The sequence below is a fragment of the Gopherus flavomarginatus genome, chromosome 3, assembly GCF_025201925.1.
Source record: "Gopherus flavomarginatus isolate rGopFla2 chromosome 3, rGopFla2.mat.asm, whole genome shotgun sequence".
Classification (NCBI taxonomy): domain Eukaryota; kingdom Metazoa; phylum Chordata; order Testudines; family Testudinidae; genus Gopherus; species Gopherus flavomarginatus.
In genome coordinates, this window is record NC_066619.1 from 250,340,728 (window position 1) to 250,351,818 (window position 11,091).

At 42.8% G+C, this 11,091-nt stretch overlaps 1 protein-coding gene across 2 annotated transcripts in view; it reads right to left on the reverse strand.

Moving 5' to 3' along the window:
• ANAPC4 (anaphase promoting complex subunit 4) overlaps positions 1 to 8,558 on the reverse strand; it is a 31,601-nt gene extending 23,043 nt beyond the window's left edge. The window contains exons 1-7 of one of the 2 annotated variants that reach the window (XM_050947560.1): positions 8,204 to 8,558; positions 6,039 to 6,144; positions 4,963 to 5,095; positions 3,140 to 3,214; positions 2,961 to 2,987; positions 2,830 to 2,874; positions 185 to 269 (exon numbers count right to left, since the gene is read on the reverse strand). In XM_050947560.1, the coding sequence (XP_050803517.1) occupies positions 185 to 269; positions 2,830 to 2,874; positions 2,961 to 2,987; positions 3,140 to 3,214; positions 4,963 to 5,095; positions 6,039 to 6,144; positions 8,204 to 8,311 (579 nt within the window). In that variant the 5' untranslated portion in view covers positions 8,312 to 8,558. The remainder of the gene's footprint in view (positions 1 to 184; positions 270 to 2,829; positions 2,875 to 2,960; positions 2,988 to 3,139; positions 3,215 to 4,962; positions 5,096 to 6,038; positions 6,145 to 8,203) is intronic. The other variant, XM_050947559.1, reaches the window with a different exon arrangement.
• Between the last annotated feature and the right edge of the window lie 2,533 nt (positions 8,559 to 11,091).

Genomic DNA, 11,091 nt, shown 5'->3' on the forward strand with positions numbered 1-11,091 from the left:
CAGAATACTAACAAATAAAAACCACACAACTATCCCTCGCTTTGGGTTTTAAGCACATTAATACTGAAGTTGCAACATTTTACACTCCCAAACACTGTGGTTAACTAACAAGGTGTATTTTAAGAAGAGAAATGATGCAGAAAGTACAAAAACAAAAGCAAAACAACAACAAAAACACACACACCCCTGTTACTGTAGCAATCTTGTACATTCCATAAGCATAAACCTCGATGAATCCAGAACTGCCTCCAAGGACAAGGGCATTTAGCCTGATAACAAATAAGTCACAGAAATTACTCAGTGAATTGTTCAGATTTGGGGGGAAAAAATCCATTTTTACTGGCTGACTAGTCAGCCAACTAGTGATTTACTGTTTCTATTCCATATAAATACCTATTCTTAGGATTTAATATTTAAAAGTAATCAAAAAGTCTGTAGTGTGAAGATTATCACCAATATATAGTCAACATTAAAACAAGACAAAAATTTCAAATACATTAAAATATTGTTTAAACAGAAATTAACAGCTCTACAAAAAAGTTACTAGCTCCAATGCCATCAGTATAGATATATTAGATATGTGATGAAACAACATTTGATTTATACACACGCCCTAATTAGACATCTTCTTTCTGAAGAGTAGACAACATATTTACTCTTTTAAATCACCTTTTATATTCAGCTAATTTTACTTTAATTTAACTCTGAATATGTCACCAGCAGTCACACAATGGCATTGCCCCACTCAATTTCAAATGCAATGAAAATTGAAAACAACTGTAGCACTTGAGAACCAGCAACAATGACAACAGCAACAGAAGAGGGAATTCCATCCAGACGACAGGGCACTGGACTGGGCCTGAGAGACTGGCATTTTGTTCCTGACTGTAATGCTAACTTGCCGTGTGACCTTGGACAACTCCATCTTTCTGTGCCTATGTTTCCTCGCCCATCCTTTGTCTGTCCATTTGTATTGTAAACTCTTTGGGGTAGGTGATCTATGATGGGGCTGAATCTTATGCTGTAATTTTAAACTGAATAAGCATTGACCATATTTCCAAGTGGTTTCACTGCTGAAGTAACAAACAAAACATTCCCTGCAAAAACAGGTCAACAGAGATTTTTTTTCTGATTATATTAGAGGATGAGGAGGAAGCTGCAGTTAACTATTTTTAAAATGGGGAGAGATGGCTCAGTGATTTGAGCACTGGCCTGCTAAACCCAGGGTTGTGAGTTCAACCCTTGAAGGGGCCATTTAGGGATTTGTGGCAAAAATCTGTCTGGGGATTGGTCCTGCTCTGAACAGGGGTTGAATTAAATTACCTCTAAAGGTCCCTTCCAACCCTGATATTCTATGGTGTGTTTGATAGCATATTTCTCTAGCCTAAGAAGAGGACCTATCCAAGCTGCAAACGGGGGAGACAAAAAAAAGGGCGGGTGGTGTTAAAGAATACCCATTACTTCTATTCGTTTTAAATAGGCTAGCTTTAAAGTGATTGTAATTACACTGCCATGAGACAAAGGGTGTTCTTTACAAGAATTTTTATGCTTAATGTTTATTAACCAGGTCTGAGGTTTTGGGGGGGGGGGGTTTGCTAGTGGATTCTTTGGCAGAATGGAGAATTAGCTGAACTACGGTATCACAAAAAACTTAAACATGATCAGCTGAGAGATGAAGGGATTCTTTATCAGACTCTGGAACATTTTGGTTTTGCTTAACATGTATTTAACTCAAGATTAAGGGCTTGTCTACATCACAAAGTTGCAGCGCTGGTGAGGGGGTTACAGCGCTGCAACTTAGGAGGTGTACACATCTGCAGGGCATCACCAGCGCTGCAACTCCCTGTTTGCAGCGCTGGCCGTACTCCCGTTTTGTCTCGGGTGTAGAGGATCCAGCGCTGGTGATCCAGCGCTGGTAATCAAGTGTAGACACTTACCAGCGCTTTTCTTGACCTCCGTGGAATAAGCAGGTATCCCAGCATACCTGAGGAAGCCTCTGGTAATCAAGCAGGTCTCCTTCCCCGGTTTGCTGTCGCGTTCCCCGAACCCCCGTGCAAGCAGGTCTCCTTCCCTGCGGTTTGCAGGGGGGGTTGGGGAACGCGAGAGCAAACCGCGGCGAAGCTGGTCTCCTTCCCCGGTTTGCTCTCGTGTTCCCCGAACCCCCGTGCAAGCAGGTCTCCTTCCCTGCAGTTTGCTCTCGCGTTCCCCAAATCCCCGAGCAAGCAGGTCTCCTTCCCTGCGGTTTGCTCTCGCGTTCCCCGAACCCCGAGCAAGCAGGTCTCCTTCCCTGCGGTTTGCAGGGGGGTTCGGGGAACGCGAGAGCAAACCGCGGGGAAGCTGGTCTCCTTCCCCGGTTTGCTCTCGCGTTCCCCGAACCCCCCTTGAAGCCGCCCAACAGCGCTGCAGTGTGGGCACATCTAACACCACTTGCAGTGCTGATTGCTGTAAGTGTGGCCACTCTGCAGCGCTGGCCCTATACAGCTGTACTAATACAGCTGTAACAACCAGCGCTGCAAAATTGTAGATGTAGACATACCCTAAGACAATTCAAAAGAAAGCTCTCTGTGAAATGTTCAGCCACCTCTCCCTCTCCTTCAATTAAAGGGTGATAAAGAGCCCACTTCAGTTCTATATTCCTTCATTGAGTCCTCCGGCAAAAAGAGAGACTTGATTCAATTAAATCCTTCTTTACACGTTATAAAAGACAAGAGACTTTCTTGCCATCCCTTTTGTAGTTGCCATTAAGAAAAAAAAGTTACAAATTATTTTAAATCCAAACTTCCTGGGTTTTGATTTTTTTAAAAACAGATTTCAGAGAACAATACTTACCTTACATCACCCAAGAGCTTCATAATCTCATCTGATTTTTCTTCACTACAAATATAAAAATGTGTTTATGGTAACCCATAGGCAATCATATGTATCATTATAAGAACACATATGAAGTCATTGGTTCTTACCTGAAAATTTTTGCAGTGGTACTGTAGCTAAATTGAAGTCAAAATAAAGTTTGAGAAATAAGTGCCTTCAGTAAAGATGTTTTCTTATTTACTTCAGAACAGTTGTGTACTATTAAACATAAAGAACACAAAAAACGACACCAAATGACAAATTAAGACATTTTTAATTTAACACCTACTTTTTTGGCAATGCAGGTAATTTAGGTAGGAGAAGGTTTGACTCATCCTCAGCATTATAAAATGAAGTGAGAACACTGAAAAAGAAGAAATTATTAAAATGTCTTTGCCTTCGCTGCCAGACTTTAAAAATAGTAAAAAGTTAAAAAAAAAAAAAATGCCAGGCAGTAATTTAGATTCAACATAGCATGTATGTTTAAAGAGTTACAAATCTCACAAGCATATCATTTGTTTTCTAAATACACCTCTACCTCGATAAAACACTGTCCTTGGGAGCCAAAAAATCTTTACACGTTACAGGTGAATTCGTGTTATATTGAACTTGCTTTGATCCACCAGAGTGCGCAGTCTCCCCACACCCCCTGGAGCACTGCTTTATCGCGTTATATCCAAATTCGTGTTATATCGGGTGGCGTTATATCAAGGTAGCGGTGTATACACTTTTAAAAACACAATCACATCAATACAAGGCGGCTAGTGAGCTATCATTTTGTTTTTATATCCTCTCCTTTTGGCTTAGCGTTTCCCACATAGAAAGGGGAAGAACACGTTTATATTTGCTAGTTCAGTGATTTGCTTCCCAAATCTTCCATCATTATTAATTATTTGCATTCCAACAGTGTGTGGGGCCCTGATCACAGAGCACAGGACTCCACTGTGTTAGACACTGCACCAACACCAAATATATATATATTTCTCCTGCCCTGAAGAGCTTTAAATACTTCCTAGCACGAGTCTATGGGTCTGATCCAAAGCCCACTGAAGTCAACAGAAAGACGACTCAATCTAAAGCAAAGCCTTATTTACAACCTCATTTCAGGTTAACGTATATCCATAAGTTAAGCATCCAGCATTTTTTGTGTTTATGCTGGATGTATGAGGCTGCAATTAAAATTATGTAGAGATTACTCTAAAGAGAGATTGAGGAAACCCACAACATATTCTGCAGAAAGTTATTTATGAAGACGCTGAGTTTGGAAACAGGCCACGAGAGCATTAGTCTATGGTTAAAAGATATCCCCAAGCTTAATATTTCCTTTCCGGTTCAGGGTTTGTGCTTGAGGAGAGGGGGAAGAATGTCACACTTAGCTAGCCTCAATCCATTTTAAACAAAATTTTTGTTTATGGAATTTCTTGGGTTTTTTTAATACAGCCAGTGTAGAAGGGTTTGTGAGGACACACAAAATGGGTGCAGCATGTGGAACTATGGAGGGCACATATCATATCTGCAAATGTCATAGAGTGAACGGAAGCACAATTTACGACTAATGGCACACAAATTGCAAGACAACGGGGGTACTCTTATGTCCTGAGATACAAACGTAATGAAGACAGCACTTCCAATAGCTCTGGGTCTTCCATCAATGCATTAAAAATAAACAAATCACTACAATTCTTGAAAATGTGGACAAAATATTATTTTAAATTTATCACCTTCCATTGTCCAGGTACAATGAAGCAGATTACAGCAATAAGTTTGATATTGATTGATTATTAGAACAGCATCATTACATAAACTGAGCAGCAATTATGCAAGGCAATACTAGCTCATATATCTAAATAAATAAGCTATAACAAACTATAAATTAATAAATGGATGCATAACATACTATTAAAAGCGTTCTTGTTCTTATAACTAGAAAACAAAAAATCAGACTTACAGCACTAGAACGGCTTTTTATCAATAAATATATGTAAAACCTACACTAGAAACAAAAAAGGGGATTTTTTTAATGAGGTGGTGGGAAAAGTGACTGAGCTATGAGACAGAGTTACTTTTTTTTGCATAACTACTATATTCCACTATTTAAAGTTTTAGAGCTACCTGCTTTCTTCAGTTACTTCCATCCAGTGCATGTAAGTAATAGGAGCATCCACTGAGAAGGAGTGTAAGCTTTCAGGCTTTTCTACATCACACAGGATCACACGCTTGGTATCAGCTAAGCCAAAAGCCAAAACTTGAGAAGTAACAGAATAACGTTAAACAACCAACACACAAAACATTGCAGCTACTTCAAACATACGACAAGCTAGGAAATGTAATGATTCTTCCATCATTAAACCCAAATGCTATATACAATTTTCTTCTTTTCTATTTATAGTACATTACTTTCACTTCTAATTTTAAACCATCTTACTAAAAAGCAGACTTGAAGTCAATCTTTTTATTTTAAAATGGCATATTGGATCACACCTGATAAATGACCTGATCCTGCAAAGACTTATGCACATGTTTAACCTAAATCCATGCTTAGCTTACTGTTACTCATGGGAGAAAACATAAGATAAGCATAGATGAAAGTATCAGCAAATTTGGTGCCAAAAACACATTTGAGAGACACTGTTCAATTAGCAAGGATATTTTATTGCAACATAACATAATTTCTAAGATTCTCATAAGAACTCATCTCTACTTGATTAGAACACTGACACTAATATTCATTGGGCAATACTTGCATAAGGATTTACGTGACTATATTTATCTTTTTGAACTAATTCATTCCCAAAGAACGCCAGTTCATAATATAATTGGAGATTCTGCTCATTCATATGCAGATGGTTGATTGACACGGAACATCTTTGCACTATTAAGAGTTGAAAATTGTGCCATGCAATTTGAATAATAATATTCTCATAATTGCAATCAGATTTTAGATTTCACCTGTTACTTCAGTGCCACAATAATCTGGCCATTCTTTATACATTACATCACACATCAAAGGGGTATCTTTCACAATCATTTTAACAGGACTGCTACAAAAAATTAAGCTACCCTTTTCTTAATACTTTGTAGTGGGTTTTTGCTTTTCGAGATAGTTGGTATTGTGTTCAATAAAGGTTTTTTTTTTATTTCCAACACCATTTTTATTGCAGCACAAAGCATCATATATTTAACATTACTTTTGCCATCTGGTCTCCAAGCAAGGGCTGTAACTTCTTTCCCTGTATTTTCATTTGGTGGCAAACTCCAAACTCGTTGAAAGTTTGCAAGTCGGTGAAGTAAAACCTGAAAAGCAGATAGATTAAATGTAGAAAACTTGAACATCTTCCTCCTTTAACAATATTTTGTAAGTCAGCCACTAAAGATGCACTCTTTTTTTATCAGACTTAAATAAATCCCCACATCCTGAAGTCAGATCTAGAACTATTTGTATCAAGAAAGCAGTCATTCTACATACACACACACATACACACAGTTCTGGGGCATACTGTCTACTATGAAGCAATGAAAAGAAGTTTTTGCTTAAGACCTGAAGTCTACAATCAACCTGCCTAATCGGAATAATATGGTATTTTGAGAGGCCTCCTCATCACAGATAGTAACTGTGTTGTGGAAGCACTGCAGTTGATCTTCCCATGCATAGCCAGATTCATCATGAGGAGACCAAAGGGTAGAGCAGTGGTTTTTAATCTTTTTTCATTTGCGGACACCCAAAAAAATTTCAAATGGAGGTGTAGACCCTTTTGGAAATCTTAGGCATACTGTGTAGACCCGCATGGGTCTGTGGACCACAGATTGAAAACCACTGGTAAACAGGGGAGTTTTTAACAAAAAGAATGTGTTGTGGAGGGAGAGAGGGAAACAAGGAAAACAGGAACTGAGAAAGAGAGAGAGACCAGAAAAAGATAATTAAAAAAAATGCTCTCTGATAGAAACAACCCTCCTACCCTGTCATAGCGGACAGCACTGCCATAAGATCAGAAGCAATATGTCGCAAACTGGCAAGGGAAGCTCTGAATTACGTTACCTCAAGAAAGAAACTGAGATATACAACATGTTGTTCCAGGACATACAGGCTGCCTCTCCACCACTAACTAGTTTTTGATGCTTTTAAAATTATTTGAAATAGAAATTAACTTTTAAACACTTGTTAAATCACACACAAAAACAAGAACTCTGCTGGGACACATGAAAAAACCAGGCATTCTGCTGGGAATTACTATTTACTTAGACTGTTAAAAAAATAGAAAGGATAATGTAAAGGCAAAAATTCTCCTATCACAAAGTATTTTTGGCCCAATATACAAGAACTACTATATTGTGGACAAAGGCCCACATATATAGTAAAAAATACACACAGAGACAATATACCCATTTCACCCCCAGCAGCAACTATTGCTCTTCACTTCCGGGGATCTTAACCGGAACATTTTGAAGATGAGTACAGAATCTTGTAGTGATGGGATGAACATTTAAATGATACTCCTTTTCCAGAACACATCTGAAGAACATCAGGATTGTGAGAGAACACAAGACAGGAAGAAAATCAGCAAGAAATTTTAAAAAACACTTTACGAAAACAGGATGCTTCCCAAAGTCATCGGAGACTGAACATTTGAGATAGATTCAGATACAGCATGTTCAGGCATTGTGCCAGATTCTTCACACCACTGTTCCACTAAATTCTGCCTTGCAACACATCAAGCAGCAACTGTAAACCCCCGTCTCTCCTGAACAGTTGTTGGCAACTGTCCCATGCAGCCAGCATGGAAGAACACAGTTCTTGGCTAAATTAGCTGTACAGCTAACAAAATGCCTTGGAACTGCCAACACGGTAAACCTAGGGCACTCACCAAGTCATTCTCATGTGAAGGGTTTAAACAAAAAACCCACACTCATACTGATACATGCCACACTAAGACTGGAGACAGCTATGCACCACTATTCACATGTCTGACGAGGCCATAAGGAATCAGGAGGCATGTTTCGGATGTGTCAGTAGGGGCCATTGAGGGTAACCAATGTTACCTCGCCGCACCGCACTGCCCAGCTGGCAAGGGGGAGGCTCGAGTTCTTTCCCTCTGGAGAACCAGGTACGGGGCACTGGACTGGACGCACGGCGCGGAGCCCTGTGTGGTGAACCCTAAGGGAACGGCTGGTGGAGGGGGCAGGCAGCAGGTCCCTCGCTGTGAGCGGAGACGGACTGTCAGCCAGGGAACCCCGCGGCCCCTAGCAGGAGAGAGCCCAGCAGCCCTGTCTAAGGAGGCGGTTTCTCCACCCACCATGTCCAGCTCGCTGAGCCGGGCCCTCAGGCTCCAGCCCCGCTCCCCCGGCCCCGCCTTACCTCCCCCACTTTGTTGGCAAGGGCGATGAGATCCCTCTTGGGAGACCAGGCCATGAAGATGATTTCCTGGGGAAGCTGCTTCTCCCCGACCTGCCGGAAAGCAGGCATGGCGGGCGGGCGGGCGGGCGGCTCTTGCACCCGCACACCGGCGCGGGGCTCGGGGCACAGCCTGCTCGGAAGCCCTCTTCTCTCACCCCCGATCTCCGCCCCCGCGCCCGGGCCAACAGAGAGCGGGGAGCCCGGGTTCACCGGGCGGGTGCCCACACGACGCAGCTCCGCCCCGGCTCTCCCGCCTGCCCGAGTCCCCGGCCGCCCTTCCCTTGTCGCTGCGCGGCCGCCGGGCTCCGCCTCCCAAGCGCGCCGTGCGGCGCGGAGGGGCCGCCTGTGCCGGGGAGCCTGGCACGCGCCAGCGCCTGGGACACGGGTAGCTGGCCCCAGCCGAGGCCCGCTCACAGCCCCGAGCGGGTGGATGGCTAGAGCCCTGGGGCGAGCCCTCGCGTGCTGCCGGGCGGGGGCGGAGGCGGAGGCGGGGACCCGTCCGCTGCCGCTCGGGCTACAGAAAGCCCCTTCTCTCGGGAGGCGCTTGCGATACCAACCTAAGGGGCGGGGGATTTTAACTGGGTTACGCAACTGCTGCAGCGCCCTGTGTGGACGCTCCTCTTTGCGTGTTAGTGGGTTTGCACGGCTTCCTTTGAGTCAGCTGGGAACAAGTAGAAGCCCTGGTCTGCACTAGGAGTTTAGGTCAAATTCCATAGCCTGGTAACTGGAGCAGTCGTTGCATGAGATTTATGGTGCACTCCATTTCTCTCCCAGCAAATCAAGTGCCAAATGAAGCACTGCAGGACTTGGCATAAGTAAACAAGAGGGGGATAGTGGGGAAGGAAATATGCCAAGGAGACTGAGGAAAGAGTCCATCAGACGGAGCCTTACATTGAAAAGTGTTGTTAAGCTCCCAGCTTAATGCTTGTTCAAAGAGAGGGAGAGTTATGCAGGTCAGTGGTGGTCACTTTAACTTGATACAGCGGTCCAGGAATAAGGAAGAAGGCTTTACATTGGTGAGCTTTGCAGCACAAATAAGAATGTGAACAGAAATGAAAGCACTTGTATGTGTGTGCTAGGGCAGCAATGGTTGCTGGGTAGAATAAGCTTTCCTCTTTCTGGTTTGGGGTAAAACTTTGTGAGGTCTAGCCTGCTAATAGTTTAGGGTGGCATTTTTGGAGTAGGGAGGGTTATAAGAGGTGGGGTGATGAAAAGAGCTAATGAGCTACCTAGGCCTCATTTCCAGTAGGCTCAAAATTGTAGGCAGTGTTGAACCTCTATGCTGACTTGCATTTGAAGAGCGGTAGGAAGGAAATACAAATCAGGCCTGCTATGCCAGTGTTTCTTATCCTAAGGCTGGTTCCTACCCAGTGCTATTAACCTTCCTCCTTTCATATGCAGAGGGAATGACTGGGCATTTGCACCTTAATTCTCACTATCTTTTGTATAAAATTCCTCATAAAGCAACCCTTGAATCCCTTTTTACAGGGAAGTACTTCCCCCCTCCTCTTCCTCCTGTGGGTGGAACATCTCCCTTAGGAGAATTTACTGGTCAACCCTTGTACTAGAGATCTGAAGCCCTAGTGGCTCAGCTGGATGGAGGATAAGAACCTAATGCACACACACTGTCTGGCTCACTCAGCATTGCCAGCATGTTGCTTTGGTAGCGGTAGCGAGGTTAGAATGAAGGTGACATGTTGAGTGAAAACCTCAGACTGTTGAGGCCTTTCTGAAGCCTTAGCACAATTAATAAACCAGGAGGAGAGGGGGAAGTGAATGTCGAAGAGGAGTAAACATGACCCTATGCCCTTCTAATTGAGTTTTTTCCAAAGTATATGGTTTTGCAAGATGGAAATTCTGGCAATAGTTAAATATTTCTATGTGAAATACAGCTTGTTACCTAATGGAAAATTCCTGCCTGACAGGCTGGAAAACTCCACACTTAACATAGCTTCTGCTGAGCAGGAAGAAATCTGGACACTTGAATGCTCGGACGCCTCTCAAGTTCCCCTGCAGACAGAAAGCCAACCATGGGACATTTGCATGACCCTGGGTAAATATGAATCTAGGGGGTAATTTGTAAGACATATGTAAGTGTTGGAGACTAAATAAAGTAGAGGCTTTGCGTGAAAGCACTTATGTTTGCCTGCTTGCATCAAATGTCTATTGGTCGAATGGCCATGTCCCCATTATTTCAGGCCACCGCCTCACAAAGAGTAAAGTTGCCAAGAACTTTGGGTTCAGGTAACAATAGAATTGGCTCCCAGTATTGTTTTTGGTGTAAGATCTAGAATGCAATTTGAGCTGGGTGAGGGCACGTCTGCAGTGCAAAAGTCAGTCAACCTAAGTTACATCGATGTACAGCTGCCGCAGTAATTGAATCAGTTTTACATGTCCTCACTACGTTCCTGTTGTCAGCAGCGTGCGACCTCACTAGGAGCACTTGACTGATTTAATTGCCAATGTGGGGCATCGTAGGAGAGTTTCTGAGAGGCATCAATGTAAGCAACGCAGTGTTGACACTGATACTGCGTTGACCTAACTGCATAGACTTAAGCACTATGCCTCTCATAGAGATGGAGTTAAGTGAGTGTAAGAAGGTGTAGTGGGTGAGTTACATTGGTGGGAGTTACATTTTAGTTTAGAGGCTTACAGTTAGGTCAACATAAGCTGGCTTACATTGACCTAACTCTGTAGTGTAGACCAGTCCCAGGCCCGATTCTGAGTGACTGGTCTTTTATCTGAAAGATCATATTAACAAACATTTACAGAAAAGCAAAAGCTGGCTGTAAAAGGTTTGAGCATTCAGAACAAGGTATTTGCCTGCTTTATAAACTTAGAAACAAACA